General features: G+C 31.0%; 1 protein-coding gene across 2 annotated transcripts in view; it reads left to right on the plus strand.

Annotated features, from left to right (window-relative positions):
- LOC113386939 (putative mediator of RNA polymerase II transcription subunit 26) overlaps positions 1–23,309 on the plus strand; it is a 165,719-nt gene extending 142,410 nt beyond the window's left edge. Inside the window, exons 5-9 of one of the 2 annotated variants that reach the window (XM_026624697.1) lie at positions 14,163–19,444; positions 19,596–19,698; positions 19,764–19,898; positions 21,090–21,408; positions 22,805–23,309. In XM_026624697.1, the coding sequence (XP_026480482.1) occupies positions 14,163–19,444; positions 19,596–19,698; positions 19,764–19,898; positions 21,090–21,408; positions 22,805–23,210 (6,245 nt within the window). In that variant the 3' untranslated portion in view covers positions 23,211–23,309. The remainder of the gene's footprint in view (positions 1–14,162; positions 19,445–19,595; positions 19,699–19,763; positions 19,899–21,089; positions 21,409–22,804) is intronic. The other variant, XM_026624698.1, reaches the window with a different exon arrangement.
- Positions 23,310–24,862: the final 1,553 nt, after the last annotated feature.

The raw sequence follows: 24,862 nt of genomic DNA on the forward strand, positions 1-24,862 counted from the left end.
TTTTATCAGAGAATTGCCCACTGAATATTATCTTTGCCATTGTATATGAATGAAAATTACTTGTTCTCGACCGTATTGAATGAAAGCTTTTACAAAAGCATATACCTGGTCATCCATAAAAAGTTAGTTCGATATTATTTAAGTACGGCATAGTTTAAACCGGAGCGTTGTAAATATTTTATATAAACAAAAATCTAATTTTAAATATATTTGCATCACGCGTCGTTAGATCGTAACGCGCGATTTCTAAATTTATATATCGGGTTTCATAACAGCGATTTGTGCTTGTAACACGTCGCGGCACATTAAAATTACTTAATGGCATTTTCATGGGATGTATGGCATAAGACTTCTGTCTCTGGTTGCACACACTTGCCTAATAATAAGGTATAGCTTTTACGACCTTTCCGAGATTGTGTTCATATATTAGCAATAGTTGGTGATTGTAACTATCATAGTGGTTTTGATTTAAATTTCTCTGTCAACAATATTAATTTTCATACAATTATTGCTCTCTTGCAGTGATTGATCTTGTGCACCAAATACTCTTACCAGGTTTTCCATATGATATTTTAATATCAGTAGGGGGCGTGCATCACACGTGATCATTTTTAATGATTTTTGGATCCTTCTCCCCTTGTGATACGTGGTGATATTCAAAATTACCCTCCTTCACCACCAAACATAACGTGTATACGAGAAAAAATTGTAAAGCTTTGCCTTTTTTTGAAAATGTTTGGATTTTTTTTAAATCTGGTAAAAAGTAAATACACGTGATATCTTACTCTACCCCACGTGATATTTTCGTGATTTTTTGTCAGCCCTCCTCTACCTAAAAACCTCACGGGATTAATGACGCCCCCTAGATTCTATAATACTCAAATGAATAATTTCTAGCATCAATTAGCTTTTTCATTTTTAACATTTTTAATTTTTATATTCTCGGTTGATCATAAAGTTTTATTTTATATTAATATATTTATTTATTTACTATGACTTTGCACACTTCATGCTTAACCACCATCATGTTAGTCTTATAGTTTTTGTTCGGACTCTATTTTTTGCGTATGTTTGCGTAAGCTTTAACTGCTTACTGTCAATTTTTCAGTATCTTTAGATATTTCCTGGAAGCCATAATTATCCTACTATCAAGTTACTTTTGCGCTTTTTAGCATAAATTTTGAGAGTACACTAGGTAGGCAACTGCAGCCCTTCGAAACCTTACAGCATGACGATATTTCCAGCTTGTGCAACCCTTTGCGTGTAATTATATAATGAATAATAATAATAATATAGGTAATAATAGAACACACTTCGGTTATAAAATCCGGTATCCCCAATCTGCATTTACAGCGCGCCGAAACACGTGATCACGCACGTGGCTCTAGCACGCGATTCAGCCAGGTGACGTTAGGGACGAATAATTAAAACGCGAGTTTTCAAGTAAATGAACTTATAACATTATGTTGATAATTTTTGATTGATTGCGAGTGGTGATCGCTTTTGATATAGAGACTACTTTTAATAGACATATGTCACTTGCCATTTAATTCAATCGCTAGTTTTAAAGAAAGTACGACACTGTGAGCAAAGTAAAATTATTATTAATTAAAGAGAGTGTAATTTAAAGTTGTAGGTTTGTTGAAGTCTTACTAGGAGGAAGATTATCGTTATGACTGAGCTAAATTAACTATGTTCACTTACAACAAAATAACAAGCGAAGTGATCCGTTTGTATACACGTAACAGTTATTTTATTAATTCTTTAAAGCAATGCGTTCTACAGATCATGTTAATGTAGGGCGCAGACTGAAAGCAATATAAGAACATGTTCAAACAAACATACTAAATTTTTCTCTTTGAATCCTATCTCAAATCAGTTATGCCGACTGTCACTACCGTACCCTGGCACAACCATAACCACCTCCCCTATATAAAAGTAAATAACATATTTATGTTATAAATTTGTTTTAGCGCGAACATTTCTATTTTAGATCTTTTCCGTCGTAAATCTATGTGTTGGTTAATGAAACGTTAACTTTGCACAATTATTTTATTTTACCTGTTATGATAATATTAACTTCCCGTAGGGTAAGTTATTGTAATGGGCCGAAAATCGAAATTAAAAATTTTTACGTTTCCGACGTTTTGAAGGTTTCTGAACTTTGGCATACCTCAGAAAAAATGGATGTGTGTGTGTGTATGTATGTATGGATACATTTTTCGTCGACGTTTTCGGCACACGGATCACCGATTTGAATGGTTCAAAAAACATTCGATTCCTATTGATAGGAGATTGCTGATTAGTTTTTGGCAAACTAGCAGGTCTAGCAGTTACGGAGATACGGAGCAAAGAGTGCAGAAAATAAAAATCGAGTTTTAAGTGAACGGAGCATCCAATTTGAATGATCTAAAAAACATTCAATTAGTAATGATTGGGAGAAGTGATTATTAGTTTTGGGCATGGCAGGCCCAGCCATTTCGAAGATACAGAGCTAAAGTGTGCAAAATGGCAGTTTTTGAGAGAACTAAGCGTCCAATTTAAATGATTCAAAGAACTTTCAGCTTGTCTTAACAAATGATTGTTTGGTAAAAAATGTATCATTTTTTTTTTTTAGTTTTTTTTTTAATCGAAAATAATTCAGATTTATTTTTAATTCTGACTAAAGTTCTAATAATATACTTTAAACAAATAATTTTATCTTTGCATTCTTTATATAATTCTTATAATATTAGACATGTTACAATATTTATAATAATCTAATTGAAAACATTTAGTATTCCTCGAACATTTCGTTACGATACAGGAAGTTCCAGCAATTTGCCTTAAGGCACGATGCCATACACCCCACTAGTTTATTATTTTAATTATCGTTTCTCTAAGCAATGTTAGTAGCAAATGTTAATAATATATCAAAAGATAAGCATCTGAAAAATATGAGTATTATACAAATACTTTCGGAAAAAAGTGTACAATGAAATTGTTTCCTGAATATGCGTGTGACAATAATTATTACTTAGAGTTTGAAAAACTTTAGACTCCAGGGGCAAAGTCTCGTGGCGCGATCGTTCCGATAAGAAGCTCAGTTCACCTCTTCGTTATACTTCGTGTATGCTAATTTGCCAACCACTCGGTGCACACGATAAATATATCACCCCATGTGAGCAAGGGTAGCGGCCCGAATACTGTCGTGCCTTGGTAATAGACAGACGGTTATGTATATTTAAAAAAAAATCTTTTTGCCAACGTCTGCCAAATTTCGTTCTGTGATTTCCATAAGTTTTACAATTTTTTTGTTAAAATGCATTAATAATTTTATATTGATATTTTTCGGCGATGTTTTTACTAGTTTACTATAAAGTATAAACTAGTAAACAAATATGATTGGTAGTCTGGTTATATATGCTAGCTAACCGCTGTCATTTATGTTTGTTTCTATTTGATTATAGACTTCTATGAAATATTCTATGTTAGTTATAAACTTTACTAGTTTGAATGTTATTCAAAAAATATAATTCATCTATGTTAAATTCAGTATGACATGTAAATTTAATTAAAATGGCTGTTTAAATTATACTTATTAATATTTGTTCAGACCTTTAATAAGTGTTCTACTGCTTTTTATTATGCTCAACATAAATATCATTTTTCTTCTTTCTTTCTATAATTATTTGTTAGTTTCTTTGTTTAGTTTACTTACTAAACTAAATAAGAATCTCAAAATCCTTCAGCGGAATACTAAAAGCTAAATTTAAAAAATACAATCGACATTATGAATTAAATAAAAATCCAAAGAATCCTTGAGCAGAATACTAAAGAAGCTAAATTTAAAAAATACAATCGACATTATGATTTGACCTCTAAAATGTGGTTCAGTGAATTATTATTAACATCTGATGTTTGTTAGTTCATATAAATAATTTTGTTATCAAGAATTTAAAATTCTGTACTTATATAATCTTTATTCTGCATATTGTTTATTGTATTGATAAGTACCAAATAGGATTTGTTAGCATGATCATATTTTTGAATTATCAAGAATAACTAAATAAATATTCACCGATTTTTAATTCTTCAGTTGTATGACTATTTTTATGAAGCGATCCTTGCTTTGTTATGTTTGCGAATCGAAACTTCTATTTTAGTAATGATATAGGTTTACTCAAGGTGAAAAAACATTACTTTTCTGTTACGCTAAATTTGATAAGGCGAATAAAAGCTTATGCGACTGATAATTATTAGTAGTTAGGGCTTAATTATTATTTACTGAGTTCGTGAACAACCGACATAAAACCAGGTGTATCCCTCTCGTGGTTCACACGAATACCTGGCACCCCCAAGCGTCGATAAAATCAGTGATCGCGCGGCAAATTACTAAGCAGTTGCTTTTATTAGCATATTTAGGGTTTCGGGAATATTGAATTATTTTCTATAATTTAAGCAAATCAGTCTATTAAATTAATTTATTTTGTTAATCAATTGGCAATAAGAGGCCAATGTGGTAAGATGTAATAAGAACTTTTGTTTTTTAAGAGTAGATAACGAGTTACGGTTGTTTGAATGATTCCTTGGTAAAAACTTGAATTAGCAAAGATTGATTGAGATGATAACCACCTTTGTTATCTTGATACCAAGTAATAGTGATATCAGATTTTCACTTAATATTATAGATCTCAAATATGATATATATGGTGGAAATGATGAAATATCTAATAATAATTTTATTACAAAGAAAATGAATAACTACTGCGTTGTTTTCTAGAAAAACTAGGTTAAGGAATATACATCATAACAGCTTATAACACTTCGTTCATAATAATGCACCAGATTTAAAAAATATGTTCTCGTTGTTATAAAACAGTATCATACGTACTTTGACTATATAGTGCCAATTGGCGCTGCCTTCAGGTGAGTTTTAACGTTCTAAATAAGGATACAATTTTATTTTCAATATTATATTAGTTCACAATTTGCATTGTAGAACTAATGACCTTTTAACTTAACTAATATGCTGAATAAGTTGTTAGCAAATCTCTTTAAGATTAGCATTGGTGTTAAATTATTCAATTATCACTGCTCTATTTAATTAACAGAATATAAATAGTACACAATTATATATTACAATGTATCATCATTGGGAAACATTTGTTAATTGCATTATACAATTTTCTGTTGAAATGCAGTATCCAAATGAATCAAAATGAAATGCATCAAAAGAATTATGTTTCATCTGAAAACTGGATTTATTATCTACTGTGTATTAGTCCACCTAAGTATTAGACAGAGTTTCTTTATTAAAATTTATTTGTTGGTATACGGGTTTCTACATTTTGCTATATTGTGGGCTTTTACTTTTAAAATATGTCCCATTCCTATACTTATGAGCAAATTCGGAAAAGTGCATTTGCTGAATTATTGCTTCTGTTCCGTGACTGTAAAAATTTTAACGACATGAATATATTATGACAACTTTCACGGTTTGTTTAATTTTTATTTTTAGGCACCGTTACTTCCTTCATTCAAATTCAACCGAGCGCGTAGCGGTTCGTTACGTTTTACTTTTTATATTTTTCATCCCCTAATTAAAAGTCTATACTCATTCGCGTCTGTCATATGTGCATTGTCGCAATGCAACCGCGTTTTCGTGTTTATTATCCGACTGCGCACCACCGCCTTTTATTTTTTCTTTTTATTATTATTCATCACTGGACTTCCCTTTCGCCTCAGGCGCTATAGTCGCCGAGCTTAGGGGGTGTATGTAAATGATACCTGAAAAATAAAATAAATTTCAGTAAAAATACTTTATTGTATTAGACACTTATTTATCTAATTTAAATATGATAAATAAATGATAAAAAATTTGAGAGAAGTTTTTAGAAAGCACATTTTTTGAAAGTGCCTTCTTATGTTTTAAATCCAATTTTATCCTGTTTTGCTTATGTATTAATTCAACGTGAATAGGGTAGAGGGGAGTTTGAAGATCTGCGGGTAAAATAGTCTTTACTTTTTAGAATGCTTTATTTATAAGATGTATTTCACTCTTTTTTTAGTTAATTCCAACTGTTTTTCAATATAGTTTCTCTATAAAAGTGGGGTAAAAAGGACCAACTGAACCTTTATCCTGGGAAAGCTGTAAAGAATAAAAAAATGCAAATAAAGAAGTAAATTAAGTTAAATAAAGCTATTTTACTTGAGATAAATAAATAGTTATTTCAACTCTGCTGATGAGTATTTTTGACGGAATATCAAATCAATGTTATTTACAATCTCTGTAAAAAATGCACGCATGAAATTTATATTTTGCATTGGTTAAATAATGTAGCTATTATTCTATAAAATTTCTTTAAAATTAAAATAAGTCATTGTAGCTGTTTACCCCGTCCCGGGATAAAAAAACAGGTTAAAAATATTTGTAAAACAGAAAGAAACATATTTTTACAATAATGAATTAGCTGGGGGTTTTACTGAACATGAGATAGATGTTTGTTTGATATGTGTTATTTGCTGTGGTATAAGTTTGGTTTTTACAGTTGCTTAATGACAAATTTGACCTTTGTTCTCCGCGCCCTACCCTATAGTGCAAATTTATCTTTATTCTTTTATCGTTAACAAGGATTTGATATGGTATACTATTGCAAAAATTGTATACCATTTGTGAAGTAGCATATAAAATGCTAAGCTCTTATATGGTAATAATATTATATGAGTTTTTGATAGATAGTTGAGTCGTAAGTTTGGGCATAAATAAATTCGTTAATGCGGAACTTTTAGGGAACTAATTTTCCTAAAGCAGTATCGCACCGAAGCATCAACGACAATATTTTCATTTTAAGGGGTTACACCAAGAAGGGGTTCCACTAAAAAAATGTATGTTTTTGCCAATTTTTTTCGGGCGGAAGAAAATGTAATAAAGTCGTGATATTAAAAATAGTGATTTATTGTACTTTAAAGTAACAAAATAAAATATAATTGTAGGAAAAAAATTAATAACGGCGGTACCACAGCCATTTCGGCATGCCGCGTCAAATTGGAGGCGCTCCGCGGCACGCAAAATAACTACAACAATTTTAATTTCCTTTCATTCGAATTTTTGATGGTATATTTAAAATAACATTTTTAAATCTACAGTGGTGTAACCCCTTAAATATACTTGTCTTATAATTAGGGTTAGAAACATTAAAATATTTTCAAGCTAATGTAATGTAATCTAAAATATTTTTTTGTCAATCAAAATTTTATGTACATTATGTATAAAATTTAAGTAATTATTTTGTATATTTCATCATTGCATATATTTTTAATTTTCATACCTTTAACGTCTACTCTATAAGCTTATTCACAAGAGTGGCGATGCGTCACGATGTTTTGCCATTCTTCATTGTGACGTCGTGTTCATTCCCCATGTGCACGCGGGCGTCATGGACTAAAACATGCAAAGACTGTATCGGGTCGGGTAGCTCGCATTCTGGTACCGCGATTAATAAAACTGCCCTTCAATAATAAAAGCCGCAAATAATGATCAAAATGAAAGAATTTGATTGGCTACTGCGTAAAAAGTCTAAGCTCTCTGTTGAAAATAAGTTGCTGCTATATAAATCAATTATTAAACCAATCTGGACCTACGGAATTGAGTTCTGGGGATATTATGCTTACAAATTAAATATAGCTATAATGCAGAGAACTCAGTCAAAAATTTTACGTACAATTCTTAATTCTCCGTGGTACTCGACAAATAAAACCATTCACAGCGACCTCAACATGAAAACGGTGCAATTAACGTTCAAAGAATTCAAGGAAAAATACAAACGCAAACTGGACTCACATTCGAACCCATCAATAGTTGACATTACTCAACCTTTTGGCATAAGAGATTGAAACGACAATGGTCTTTAGACTTAGTCTTAGATTAGGTCTAATATAATATTATCATATTTATTGTAACACAGAGAAGATCTCATTGGAGTTCTTCTTAGGCATCGCTCTTAAATATTGTCATTTTAGCTCATAAGAATCTTTATGTATTTCTGATTGCTAAATAAAACCGAGTTAAAAAAAGAGAATATGAGGTACCTTTCAGGAATCGATATTTTTCAATTGAAAACAATTTTTCAATTCGATACACTATGAAATATTTATTATTAATAGTTATACTTTTAACCAATATTTAAATAGTGCTACTATAATAACTTAAATAACGTGCCAAAAATGTCAATTTTCTCGCGCAACACTAACTTTCATAGTTATTTCAATTCATACAAAATACACCTAAAGTTCATTGAAGTTTTATTCAGTTTTCCGTTTCAAAGTTCAACTTAAATAAAGTTAAATATTACACAAATGTGCCATTATGTATCCGAATCTAACTTTTCTTAAATTATTTATGAAGTGTATAATGCGAAGCAATAAAATGATGAAAATATTGACAGGGGCAACATCTTGCTATTTTACCTTAATTTATTCCGCTCATGTTTGAATCTTTGCGTGATATGAAACATAAATATAACGAGAAATGAAATTCTTGTTTACGAAAAAACTTTTGATATGAAGAAAATTCTTTGACCTCGCTCTGAATGACGTGATAAATGTTGCTTTTATTGATAGACTTATAAGAAGTTGAAAAAGCTATATAGCTATAAAGTTTTTCTTTTAATTATTTCTGGTTTTGTTTTGGAAAAATTTATCGTGTCTTTAAAAGAGAGAATTTTGTCATATAGTATTTTTTCAAAAAATGGAATGTGGAATAAATAATTTTTCATCTCAAATATTTTTATTTAACACAACACATTGCACATTATACTTTTCTATATTTCCATAACCTGCAATATATGTTATATATTGCATATTAAATACTAAAGTCCGCATTTCAACAACGAATTATTCAAAATTTTAATATCCAAATACATATAAATAATCGTATGGACTTATTGAGTGATGTGCGACATAAAATTATTTGTGATGAAAAATTATTGTATGCCAGAATTCTTGCATTTAGTACCATTTTGTATAAGAAGCGTTATGTAATACTATATAAGTATACTATAATAGTTCATAGTTATAGTTCTCGATATTATTATATTCAAATACAATAAATTAACAAAAATAACAAAAAAAATTATTAAAAGTTTAGAATAAAGCTTGATCTGTTAAAGTTTTTCCAATTAATGTGAAAATGTACGATTTAATGTAGGTTTTTCTTCAAAAAATAGATGAAAATATCTTAGGGTCGAAAAATTCTATTGTGTATAGTGAAAAACATATTTATTTAAATGTAAGGTACTACCCTTAGCGTTGATACGCATGTATATATATTTCTTACAAAAAAAATATGCTAACTTTAGCTATACAGCTCATTTAAGTTTATTTGAGATAAGTATTATTTGCTCTTATAGTCACATTAATTATTAAAATATTCATGATTTTGGAAAACTTGAATCTGAATGTTTTTGAAATTCTTTAAATATCTTCAATTTTTATTGTAAAAATCAATTATATCGTATTCTACATCTTGTAAACGATTGTAATTTTGGCATCACCAACCATTTTTTTGGCTAGTGATTCTTGATCATTTTGCATACATATCATTTCCATTTCGCAATTAATTATACCAATGTACAATTGGCTAAACAGTTAAACACGCCATTCGGCCGGCTCAATCTGTGATGCTAATGAGTGTCATTGCATTATGCGCAATTTGCAATTAGACTTTCACTCAGAAAAAATGCAAATGTCGTATTGGTCACACGTTGAATCGCGAAATCATAAAATTGCTCTCACTTTTTTATTTTAATGTGTGCATAAAATATCGACATGCGGTTTTTGCATTATACCACCTATATTATGAATTAATATTGCATTTTATTTCTGAAAACATTATTTTAATTCATATTTACGTTATTTTTTATTCATCACTTATTTGGATTTCATTTTAATTAATTAGTCAGTTCATTATTAAATTTGGATTCTGTTTATTTCATGAAGCTTATGCTTTGATCATTTACTTTCATTTCAAACATAAAACATTCAATTAGTTTATCAAAGTATGAATATACTTCTAGTATTATTTTACCTTTTATATCATTTAATTTTAGTAGTTGTATTTTTTATTCTTTTAATTAGTTCGAGACAGTTTTATCAAAATACAGTATGACATATTACTCATTTTCACACAGAAAGTCATTGTACACACCCTTGCATATGCTTATTCTTCAAGGGATTATTTATGTACTATGTCATCATTTAAATAACTTATCATATTTTTAATCACGATGAAATATGCTCTATTTTGATCACTACTAAAAGCTTAGGGTTGTGGCCAAATGAATTTACATATGGTTTTGTCAGCGTGATGTGTAATCCAAATTTAGAACAGATGAATTAACAATGCAACATTTACTTTATTAATTAACCCTAACACGAAGGCACTCGATTTAATTATATCGTTAGGCTTTGTTAGAAATAATTAATTTACCATAATTTATCATGAAATTAACTTACATTAAATTGAAATATTATTGATTGTTGCCGTGAACGTTCGTAATAATTTATTTAAATTATATTGACGGTGCTTGAAAAAAAGATAATAAGGAATATCCTTGTATGTTTTATTAATAATAATGTGAATTTTCTAGTAGAACCTTTATTCAGCCAAACGTTTCTACATACAGTTCTTTATGTCATCTAATAGTAATTTAACATAATGCAAATCTGATTAATGTGTAACATAGTCACAAATAGCGTAGTTTAATGCAATAGTTTCCATCCTTTTTGTACCGCACCCTATTCTTTTATCGATGTCAATTTTTATTTGAAAATATAGATCAAAAATATGTTTCTGAATAAAATTACCACTGCTGGGTAAAATGGTAATGGGAAATTTTTCACACTATTCTTTCCTGAGTTGGAGTTTAACTTAGCTCATGGACCTGCCCTGGGGGAGTACTACCTATACTCACTGTATATATACATTAATTATACAAGTATATAATACAATAAATTTATTTTGAAATTTAAATAATATTTTAACTTTTGTGTGTAAAAACTCTCATTTATCTTCATAACACAATGAAATCGTCAGATAATAGCGCCTGTATTACACAAGTACGGTGTATATGAATATTCATAATTTGAATTCTAAGTATGGATGGGTACCCCTTCTATGTAAGCAACACATGACCGCATTACGGCAAACATATGTTTCTAAGCCTATAAAGTAGCTGGTGTAATGCATTATGTATTTTATCAGAAGAGCATTTACATATGAATTTAATTATTGTTTATTTTTTTCTAACAATTGCGAATTTTAAAAATATCTTACTTAAAATTTATTTGATATGTATTGCAATGTGACCATTTTTTTGCTTTAATAGCTCAATATCACGCTATCTGAATCAATTAATATGCTCCTACATTTTTCGTAAAGGTTATAAATCGATTTGAAAACGATGTTATTCTTTATTGATTCATTACATTTCATAAATATTTGCATTGTATAGGTGTTTGATAATTACATTTTTTTATTAAAAGCGTCACATTAGCGTCATACGTTGTATGACATTGATTCATATAATGGCAGAGAGTAATTTATCACGGCGGCCAAAGGTTGTTGAATATATTTACGAATACATCGTTGGTATAAATTTCATAATAAAATGTACATCAATATCGCCAACGCAGATCTATAAATGTAATATTATTTAGTAAGTTGAACAGAAATACATCTTTGCGTCATGACCAGATGTTCGATATGATCTTTGTTTTTGTATGAATTATGATATAGAAATATATGAATTGGTTTAGATCATTTATCACATAGTTTATCCTTTTTGGATAATTGCTAGTGGAATTTTTGCGTTTTACATAATGCTATAATTAATTATTATAGTAACTATATTGCCAATGTAATTATTTGTGTCGCCGATGCGCTTTGGTATGTATCATGAAATAATTTTTTTTATCGTTATACCCAATATTTAAAAAAAACTGATATATATATATATATATATATATATATATATACATATTATTTGTTTGGTACGAGGAAACATTTTTATGGTTTAAAGTTCAATATCATTAAACATCAACATTGTTAAGCAGTAATTCGTACTTAATTTTTTTTTGCTTTAATTACATGCCTTATAATAATTGTAGGCTCAATTAGTAATAACCGCAATTTAATATGAATTATTTTTTGATTATTGATGTACATTGAATATTTTGTTTGAATTGCCAAATAACGATTTGATTTTTAATTTTGGTAGAAAATTTACTTGATTGAATTTTGAATTATTAGTAATGATCAGTAACTTATCTGGGAAGAAATCAAATTTTACAAATACAGCCTTGAAATTTAGCAGAGTTGTCTGATTAATTCATTAAATGTTCCCATTTGTAAATTCTGATTATTTCCGAAGACAGGCAGACAAGTGACTCACCATACTCGGTCAATTCTTGACTTCTAACAGGACATAATAATAATAAGGAGAAATTAATTCTCTGGCGGTACAAAAATAAACAATAAGACATTAGTGACGATTGGCTTCATTTTTGTGGGCGACATCTGCTAATACTTTTTTAACTTTTTTTCATTGCTGACAAATGTATTTCTCAATATCTTTTGACCTTCGCCAAACCTTGGACGTTGATTCGTCATGGTCTTTGTTCCCATATTATGGTTGTTTTCGTGCTGACGGAATTTGCGTTAAAATGAAACAATCATTTTTTTTTTCTAAACACTGAAACTATAACTTTGCATATAATGGAGCACACATATTACTACTATTTTAATAAATTTTTATAGTATTTGGATGCTACATATAAAATGATAATTATAAAATGTAAAACAAATTTTAGAAAGCGTATGTGATAAAAAATGGTATTTACTAATTTACGAGGTACAATGGATTCTGTTGTATTAACGATTTTCTAGCAATTGGAATTAGTAATCCATGCTAAATCAAATTTTTATGGATTTATATTTACCAAAAAAAATTTACTTTTTTCAAATATTTCGGCATAAACTATTTCCTATTTAAATAAAATGAGGGTTTCGAAGCATGTTTTAAGTACATACATTCCTCTAAAATTGACTATATAAGTTCCAACAACATTTTTTAATTACAGACTGATATAAATATTTGCACTGCAATTTTATTTCAGAGTTTAAAAACGATTCAAAATAGTTCAGCAAATTAATATGCATAATATTAACTGTAATTAAGTATACTTCTTCTATATCTCATATTTATGTCCTCGAATCATTCGACTACGATACTGCTTATGTATTTTAATTGAATATTTCATCGTTTCTAGTATTTTCTTAATCTTACTTAGGTACATCCACATGAAAGAATAAATCAGATCGAAAACGTCTTTTCGCGAGAACGGAAAAATACATCAGCTTTCGTTCCTTCGTGTGACGCAACATTGTCGGTTCCTTCATTCGTTTATCGATTGCTTTACGACGAACGAAACGAACAAAGGAGGTGCTTCAACCCTTTGTGTTTAGACTGTACTTAATGGCAGTTTTACTTACCATTACACAGTTTTATTCAGATCATTTCATACTATTATCGATGACATGAAGCAAGTAAGATGTGCTGTTAAAAATCCCAATTGAAAAATACACATTTTTGAACTTTTTTGAATATATTGATTTTTAAAATTTTATAAGGCACACCAAATGAATCATGATGTCTTAAAATATCATAATCTTAAAAAAAATTTTAGTTTTGACGAAAATATGATAAGAATAATACATATTACATTTTGTGCTGTCTTAAACTCGATTGATAACTTTGAAGGAATACACAACCCTTGAGATACAGAAAAAAATATTTGTCAGAAGATACAGAAAAAAATATTTGTCGCTTTTATACAAATATTCTGCAAGATTATAGTTATTGTTTGCTCGTATATTGCAATGAGGTGGATGCGTCATTTTTTAAATGAACAATATCAATATCGCCGTATATTTAAAGTGCATATTATTATTTTTGAAACTCAGTAAATGCCATATCAACTTTTCATGTTACTTAATAACTTACACCTGGGTTTGAAATTTTGTTCCGATTATTAATGTTACTATATTTTTTTTTATTATTATAAATAATTTATAAGCATATAATTTGTATTTGTTTTGTAAGTTAACATTATTTTTCTTCTAGATGTGGGTGCTAAGCGGAGAAAACGATCTACCGAAGACTGGTCCAATAATACAATGACTATTAATGCCAACCCCGCATTAATAAATCAGGAACAAGCTGTGATGAACAATCATATGCAGCAACAGCCGCAAATGGCTCAACAAATGTTAGCGCAGCAGCAACAGAATATGATACCATCAATGAATCAAATCAACGTCCACCAACAACAGAATTCGCAAATGGTAGTCCAACAGAATGACCAAATTGCGCAGCATACATTATCGCAACAACAACAGCAAATTTCGCACATGTCTAATCAGCAACAAATGCCTCATATGACACAACAGCAACAGCAACAACTTTATATTCAACATGAACAACAAAGGCAGCTACAACATCAAATTCACCAACATTTACAGCAACAACAAAATATTCATCAAAGTAATACAATGCGACTTCAACATCAACATATGCAATCAAATATAGGTTACACCCCACAACAATCGACCGGATATCATCAACAAACTGGAGAGTCTATTGATTACCAGCCACAGTTGCCGCAATCTGAAAGTATACAAAATATTTCTTCAGCACAGCATTTGTCACTGCAACAAATGCAACCACAAATGAGTGTGCAATCTCAAACTATGCCAATGCAACATGCTAACCAGAAGCAACAACAAAGTACACAACAGCAAATTGAAGTACATAATAATAATGATTCAGCTATGATGCAACAGCAATCTGATCAACATTGCATGTTGCAACAAAACGTACATTTATCAGAACAAGAACATATGGTGCAAAATAATTCGCATATGCAGCAAATGCAACATCATATTCGACAACAACAGCAGCTGCGACAACAATTTGTACACGAGCAACAGCTTGTTCATCAACAACAGCAAAATCAACAATTACAGCATCAACAACAAAACTTTCACCAGCAAGATAATCAACTGCAACAGCAAAATCAGGCTCAACACCTAAATCAAATGCAACAACAAAACCATGTGCAACAACAAAATCAAATACAGCAACAGAATCATATGCATCAATATAGTCAAATGCAGCATCAAAATGTTTTACAGCAGAATCAAATTTTACAGTCCGGTAATTTAGCTCAGCAAGCAAATAGTAGTGGTTCGCATCTCGAGGATTCAGACATTCAACTTCAAACAGATACTGTTAGTCATTGTGATACCATTACTCAACATAACCCTAACTCTATTAGCCAACACAGTAATGCACATCAAAATAATTCACAGAGGCAGCAACGATTTTTACAAAACCATTGCTTACAACAGCAGCAGCAGATACAACACAGGCTCCAACAACAAATTTTAAATTCCAATATATCACCATCGCCATTGATGAAAATTGAAAATGTACAGACTCAGAGCACACAAAATCAACAGCAACATAGTGTTCACGAAAAAGAGTCAATACAAAATTCAGTTAGAACTCCTACTCAACCTCCTTGGAAGCAGAATCAACAAAGGATACTCAGTAGCAATGAGCGTGTCCCTCCGATACAGCAACATATACAATTCCAACAACAGTCGCAAGCACAATCTGTTAATTGGACAAACCAGGTTTCAATTACTGAAAATAAAAAGAAACAGGCACCTTCTCGAAAAGCCAAGAAGCCACGTAATACTATAAATGTATGTCCAAACGTTGATGTACGTGATATGCAATCTCAAGATCCGTACAGAACACCATCTTTTATGGAAGACCCAACTGGATATTTAGCTCAGCAAACAGCTTTGTTAAATAATACCATGCATAGGCAGCAACTAGAAAATTCTATTTGTGACAGGATAGATGATAGTCCTAGTTCGCAAGATTCTAATAATTCTTTGGCCCAGTTCACGAGGCATATTCAAAAGTCCTCGACACCTGCCTTAAACCAGCAACTGAATAACCAAAATAATTCCCATAATCAAGAAATTAAACTTTCAAATGCTGCTGTTATGCATAAAGCAGTACTAAACGCTCAAATTTTGCAAAACTGCCGCTCTTGCAGTAGTAGTGAAGAAGAAAATGGTTCTGGAAATAGTGAAGACGGCAGTTTTCATGTTCATACTTTACCCAAAAATATGGATTTTATGGAGGCTATAACAGTTAAGGAAGAAGATCCTGTAACATCTAGCACATTTAGTACAGCAACACCAATGGATAGTGTTGCTTCTCCAGATTGCAATAGTAAGGGACCTATTCAAGGTGGTACCGTATCTACGAGTCATAAATCGCCACCAGAACTGATGCCTTCTCCTTCGCCAACGCCATCCTTGAGTTCTAGGGGATCCGATACTCCAAGTAGTGATCGATCACCAAATCCTAATTTGCAAAATGATATAAATATCGGATATACCGTAACGACATCGTGCTATGCACCGAGCCCTGTTACTTTAAGTAAGCAATCTATACCTAGTTCTGCAACAAAATTACATCCGGTTATGGCTGCTGGAAGTACAGTCGCTAGGAATACTATAACATCGGTTTTAGCTGGTCGTGCACAAACCGCTACTACATCTGTAAGTGGAAATTCTTCGCCAGTACAAAATCAACTGCAGCCAAATCAAGTATTCAACCAAAATAATAGTACAAGATTAGTTCAAAGCGGAAATCTTACTCTGGGAAATATTCAAATCAATTCATCGAATAATTCTCAATCTATTAACAGCAATAGTAATGTGCAAGTGCTAGGGAACGCCACCCAATTTACTAATGGTGGTATTCAGATGACAAGATTGCCATCAGGTAATATTCAATTTGTGCAGAATATACCTATTCAAAACAATCAATCAGGAACGAATACAGTTGTTCAGCAAGCTGGTCTTGTTCATAATGCCTTGGGAGGCATTAATATTCAAAATCAAACTCTAGTGAATAATAATGGGGGGCAAATTGTGTCCCAACAGTTAGCTGCTCAGCAAAATATTCAATCACAACAGCAAAATGGAACGCCCAATGCAGCTCATCAACAACAAAATATCATACACAATTTGCAAACTAATAATCAGCAATTATTGCAAACTGCAAAAGTACCACAAAACTACAATTCTGGCCATATATTAGTCTCTTCTGGTGGTCAAATCTTGATGAGTGGTAACTTTCCAGGCACTAGTCTCATGCCACCACCTGCTCCGAAAAGTATTATTGTCGGCAGCAATGGAATGATTCAGAACACTAGTAGTAATGTTCAAATCATGAATGGTAGCGGAAATATTGTTGGTAATACCGTGATAGCAAATAACGCGCCAAATAATGTACTGGTAGCTAGCAGTAACACTTCTGGTAACAATCTTCTTGTAACAAATCAAGGAAATCTGGCAAATGCAAATTTAAATAATGCAGGTGTTATAATAGGAAGCAATCAAAACATTGTATCAAATCAAGGAATTTTGAGTAATGGACAGAGTTTAAACGCTCAACTTCAAAACGGTAACACTGCAATTCAGAATCCAAATGTTGTTCAAGGAATGGTAGGGAATAACGGTAGTAACGTTGTGATAGGTGGCTCAAACTTGTTGCAAAATAATCAAAATCTTGTTACAAATAATGGAGGAGTATTGCAAAATAGTACTGGAATGCTTGGGCAACAGACCGTTTTAGTCAACGCTATGCCCGGTCCATTTGTATTGCAACAAGGATTCACTACAGTAGATGGCACACATATAGTTGGTAATGTGATTCATCAGCAACCGGTTGTCGATCAGGATGTTTTACGAAATTCAAATAATAACCAATTTACAACTCGAGCTAATGTTTTATCTCCAGAATCAAAACGAAAGGCTAAAAAGCGTAAACCAACGAGTCAATTGCAGTCACAACAAGCAACGCAGCAACAGCAACCTGTTCCGTCGATGGTGCAAATACAACAAAATGTCTCATCACAGTTCACACCGCAAGGTTTTCAATTATCTCCAGGAATCGGCGGTCTTACTTTAGTTAGTAATAAATCTGCTCCATCACAAATTTTAGTTAATAATCAAGGTACCACTCAAAATTCTTTTCAAACTCCGCATATTAATCTTTTACAACCATTAAATATTTTGGGACCAACAGTACAGCAATTGATTATGCCTCAATTGGTAATGACTCAAGATGCCGGTATTTTACAAGATGCTACTTCTGTGCCTTTACAACTGCAAATTCAAAATGTCAATGGTCAAAATATGATAACGCCTTGCCAAAGTATTTTGACGACAGGTCCTGGTGGGGGTGTAATTTTAAGAGCACCTAATCCACAAGCTAAGAATTTTATATCTCCCGGCGGAGGACAGTTCATAGTGCAAAATGGCCAAGTCAGTCCTTTAGTGACAAATGTTAGCCCTGGGCAAAATGTTAATTTATATGGAGGTTCTGTTGGTGTTGTTGTTCCTACGCAATCTGGAAGTGTTCAGCAACAGAACAATACCCAGACATTTGTTCAGCAGAATACCACTATAGTTCAACAACAGACTACTATGATGAGTAATAATAATTCATCAACCGGCAATGACCAGAACGTTAACACAGCCGGAGCAAACAATTCATCGCAATTTCTTTTACAATCTGTTAATAACAGTCAGATGATGGAATCTGGAAATGCCATAGCCAATCAACAAAATACCCAAAGGCAGCAACAGCAATCAAATTTTATAATTCCAGTCACTAACGGAGAAAGCACATCAACCGTACGACATAAATACAACGTTGTTCAAACTGTAAATACAAATCATCATGTTGAGCAAAACACTGTAACAAATTTGCAATCACAAAATCAACATGGAGCTCAACAACAACAGTTTGTAATTCAGCAGCAACAACAGCAACAACATCAAAATAGCGTAACGATAGATAATAATGGAACCCAGTATCTTGTACAACAATCGCCTCAGCAAAATAATAATCAACAAATGCAACAGCACCTTCAACTGCAACAAAGTCATATCCATACACAACAAATCAATCAACAACCAGTGCAGCAACAGAATGTGCAACAACTAAACTTTCAAGATCAAAATCATCAGCTTCAAAATCAGCATCAGCAGAATACGCAACACAACAGACCGCAGGGTAGTGAGCATCAACAACAACAGCATCAGTTTATGTTTCATGCTGTAAAAAATCAACAGCAATTAAATTGCGACAATGGAATGAACATTTCTTCCGTTTCGACACAAACAGCAGGACAACAGAATCAGCAGCAGCAGCAAATTTCAAGTTTGCCACCTCCTGATACGACTACACATTCACCTAGAAGTCCTGATAGGCCGCTTACCCCGCAGGGATTTAATGATCGACATGCAATGGTTAGTAAACTTGACAAATAATTGTGGTTATATATTTGATATAACTTGAATAAAGTTTTGATTGACAAAATATATATATATATATATATATATATATATATTTGATATTTCTTAAGTTTATCAATTGCGAGCAATTTTTGTTTGTGTTTAGGCTATGGTACATTGCATAACTAGTTCTGAGCCAGATTCTGTAGTTTCGCCTAGTGCTGATGGAGGAAATTCTCCTGAAGACTTTTGTGAGCAATCTCAAAGAGGTATAAATTGTGAATGCTTATTCTATATAGTTACTGTTTATTCTGAAATATTTGAATAATTTTAGGAAATATGTATGTTCGCAATGCTAAGTCAATAAGTTATCAGACTGAATTAAAACTCCGGCACACGCAATGTAATCAAATGCAGTTTAGTAACAATATGATGAATCACGGAATTCAACACAAGATTGAATCTAATGGTAAGTTATTTTCTTTTATTGATACTCATTTATATAATATACTTACATAAATAATTTTACACAGTTTTGTGACAGCTATATATCTTGTATTCGCTGCTTTTTGAACTTATATACATTTACCATATATATGAGTTTAGTTTTCAGCATGATTATTTAATTTATATTTGCATGGTTACTTTAACTTATATATAATATTACTATATGAATATACGATTCAGACATTGATAACAAATAATTAATATTTGTTCCACACGTTGCACGTTACTTTATATGCATGCTTCCATTTATGATTTGTCATAGCACACACATTAAATTTTTGTATAAAGTGATTTTATATAATGCGATCATGTTTCAGCCTTTTGTTTTAGCATTTTATGACCACCTCAACACTACATTTCTATATATATATATATATATATATATATATATATATATATATATATATCATATTCATATGCCTCTGTTTGTGAGATATATGCAAACGCATTCACACTTGTTTTACAAAATTTCTAAATTTACTTGTCACCGCCACAGTTTTATTCAGGATTATTAAAAAAATCATTCTTTGAGAATTAAAAAACTTTCATCAAAGGTATACGCACATTTTTTTCCATTAATGCCGGAAATATGGTTCATCAAAATTGTATAAATGTTAATTTATGTAATATTTAAGCAGTCTCAAGCAATATTTAAGCGATGATTTATTAGATTAAAGTACCACAAAATTTTAGAAACTCACATAAATGCACTTACATCATCTAAGAATTGTTAATATCGAATCAAATCTGACTGAAAACATCAAGGTTAACTTTATTACTTTTCATAAAAAGGGGCCCACGAAGCATATAAATCAGTAAAACTTCTGTTTTGTATAAGGCATTATCAAATATTACATTCTGTTATTACCGTTGTAAGCAAAAGATGCATAACTTCGTCTTATTTTCAATGTTTATGTAATATTTGAATGGCTTTTAATCACCATGGTTGTGGTTTTTATGAAATTTTGAAGTGGAGAGAATTCATTGGCTTTATAAAATTAATGGAGAACAAGAATTCTTTGTGTTCCAATTCATAATCATGCACTGCGCTCATAATTACATATCATAATTGGCTTTCGATAAATGTAACTAACAATACAAAACAAGAAGAGTAAGTCAAACAAACCAAATCCAAATCAACTAATATCTTCAGCGGAAAACACAAGCAGAGAGCTGGACATAAAGAAAAACCAGGAATTAACCTCCATCAGCTGCGTTAAGGTAACTTCTCCGCAATCCTCGAACCTGCAAGTGGGGGACCTGGTTTGGGGTTCTGCACGCGGTTTTCCAGCATGGCCTGGAAAAATAATAGAACCGCCTTCGGATAATAATATTGATGTCCAGCCTAAAGATGCTGTTTGGGTTCGTTGGTATGGCGGCAGACGCGCTGTGGAATTGGTTTCGCGGACTTCTTTGCAGAGTTTATCTGAAGGGCTGGATGCCCATCACAGTGCAAGGAGAGCTGCTAGGAAGTGAGTTGCCTTCGGTTAAGCCTTAAGGCCTGAAGGGAGGTTCGAGTTGTGATACGATTCTCCCAATTAGCATATATTTTTAATAAAACTATATATATCTGTGCAAAAATTCTCAACATATACTTGAGTCCATTCGTCATACTTTCGTTTCGTGATAATTATTTGAAGCATTCATTATGCTGTTATATGGAGCTTATTTTGAAAATGATCATTAAACCTAAAATATACTGTTAATCAGAACTACACTGATTTAGTTTGAGATTCTGTAATGTATCCAGTATTATCGTTTTAAAACAATGAATTTAATACTACAAATTATGTCATTTTCACATAATCGCAACTAACTTGTTAAATTCTATTTCAGTTTTAGGAGAGTATATATTATTTTGCGTACAATTTCGGTTTTGAAATGAATTAAATAATATTTATATTTGATACAGTTTCAATAAACACAGGTTGAACGTCTACACAATAAGTGGGAATTTAAACCTAAGTACATGTTAATTGATTGATTAATTGCAAATACATATATGCTTTGATAATATTGCAGAGTATCTAAAAATGAGAACATAACGACCACGAGTTTATTGATAGTTTATAGTAAATTTGAACCATATATTTATTGTATTTAATTATATATTAACGTAAATTACTTATGATGATGTTTAGATGAAATTTTTTCTAAATTAATTTTAAATCAGCTGATCACAACTCGAATCACCAAGATTTAATAATGTGTAGATGTATAATTTGCAGAAAGTCATAGATACAATTCTTAGGTTGCGAACATATTAAGTTAGAAAAACTGTTATGCCAAATATTCACAAGAGGCTGAAATGTGATGTTTAACATCGCATTATTAACCGTAAGTCAGTAGTGTTTTTCAAAAAAATTAAACACAAGTATAAATATTGTATGATATTATAGTATGGTTTATTTTGTAGTTAATGTGCTTCGATTTTCGTAGGTATTTTGTAACTTTGTTGTAAATTCGTATCATTATATGCATCACGTTATTCTAATAAGATTTTGGTAACCTATAAAATTTTGCCACTGGTGAACTATTATGCAGTTTTTTTGTTAGTGTTTTTTCAATAAAGTAAGAGTTTGTTTAAGTTGTAATTTGTTTAAGCTTATTTAGTAAAATAATATTTGAGATTTGATGGCTTGCGTATGGTGACACAGAAGACTGATGAAGCAGTACGCTTTGCGATTATTATTATACCAAATGTTACAGATAAAATTTATATGTAATATTTATAAAATTATCAATTTAGTTTGAACAAAATTATTGTTCTTATAATTTTAAAAAATGATAATTATATCTATATACATATATCTATTTATTAATAATAATAAAATCGATCAAATAATTTAAATAATTATAATTTACCAGAAGCAGAAAACTGAATACTCAACTAGAAAACGCGATTCAAGAAGCCATGGCAGAATTGGATCATATGCCTATAAGTAATAAATCCATATGCAAAGATCAGCATCAAATACAACAGCAGAGAGTTCAGCCGAAACCAACGATACGATCATCAAAATTAACGCAGCCCAATGCGGCCCGCCAGATTTCAAAGACACCGGTTAAAATAGCACCGCATCCTGTAAAAATGACAGTCAATAATAACTTGGCAATTACTAGTGTGGGGGGTATAGTTTCGAACAATAATAGTGTAACTTCAATAGTGCAGTCAAGCATTAATAATAACAACAAATCGCATTTAAAAGCGGAAGATTGTGTGACTGCTAGATTAAGATCATCGGCAAATAATAATAACAATAATCAACGATGACATCAACCTAATTCTTTAGTTTTCTACATTATGTCCAATACTTTCTTTAATCAGAAGTAGAGTGATAAGAGATTTGAATAATTTAGATTTGTGGACTTTGGCACAAGATATAGTTCTTATCTTGTGTATTATATATATATATATATATATATATATATATATATTCATCGCATTTGTGGATCTAAATTTCGGAAATAATTAAACATTAAATCGAAAAACGCTAGGCCGATTAAATATTAAGTTTCCCTCGAATATGCGTTTGAAGTTATATTTTGTAGTCATATGTGAAAGACGCCTAAACAGTTTTGTTTTATTATTTCTGCAATTATTGATAGGTAACTAGCTGTCAAAATTTCTGGGCCGATTCTGCCGCACAATAGACCAATGTCATGGCAAGGCCATGTTACGCTCCAACTTCAATACATTATGCTACTGAATCATACTGAATACTGTCAAAATGTCATGTATTTGCTGTGCTGAGACCCTGTTATCTAAAACGTTTCTTGACAATTCTGTGGTTTCTAGTTCAGGTTTTCTATCTGACAACCTGAGAAAAACGCTTGACTGCACAGTAACCACATGTCAATTTTTGAAACGAATTAGTATGGAAATTTCTTCATAACATTGCCTTGCCATAACATTGGTCTGTTATGCGGCAGAATCGGTCCATTAGGTCCTAATTTTGCATCATATCAACATATTATATTTTAAATTTGTGTTGTTGATTACAAACCATATGTCTCGTTATGTAGAACATGATACCAATATATTTCTTTATTTAATATGCTATTATATGAGTAAACGTGAACTGACCAATGGGACAAATTATTATGTTTCTTCATTTGCAATGCAGGTAATGCCGAAGTTAGTGAACGTAGTAATTAGGGTAGATTATTTGACCAAAATAAGGAGTACATAAATATTATGCAAAAATTACAAAACTTCAAAGTAAAATGAAATATAGTAATAGCAATTTCCGCTATTTTCCGATATAAAATACCAATGCATCAAGTGCAATTTGATTAAAACGTGAAAATACATATGTCATTATACAGAGTTATACATGATACAGCAAAAGTTTATACTTGTGCAAACACATTAATTACCAAATATTTGAATTTGTGATGATACAACAATAGTTATTGTATAATATGTACTCTTTATTAAATTAAAAACTTAATTATGTCGGTTCCTGAAATATTATTAATATTTCATCTTACATATTCCGCCCTTATTTCCAATAATGAGCAGTGTATATTACTAAAGACAATAAGAAGCAAAGAAAGCTATATTGCGAGAAGTTTTTTTGAAATGTTGTATGGTATAAAAATGATTTAATAGATTGCAAATGCACATGTAAAATATTGTAAATTTTAACATTATATCTTGATACACGTTGTTTATCGACCTTGCATAATTAAAGTAAATTACTTGCATAAATATGTACTTGCCATAGATTTTTTATTCAGTAGATTTCCATATAATTATACACTCATAATTGTCTGCTATCAAATAGTATTAAATTAACAAATTTAAAATTTGAAATCGAATTGCTAGTTTTTAAGTAAATTGGTGTATAATATGAGAAATTAAAAATGATAAAAATGTTCTATATCAGCTTATGAAAAATGTTATGTCATTACACATTTGTA

Source organism: Ctenocephalides felis, unplaced genomic scaffold (assembly GCF_003426905.1).
Source record: "Ctenocephalides felis isolate EL2017-DRISC unplaced genomic scaffold, ASM342690v1 CF-g0.4_SCAFFOLD_03571, whole genome shotgun sequence".
NCBI classification, from domain to species: Eukaryota; Metazoa; Arthropoda; class Insecta; order Siphonaptera; family Pulicidae; genus Ctenocephalides; species Ctenocephalides felis.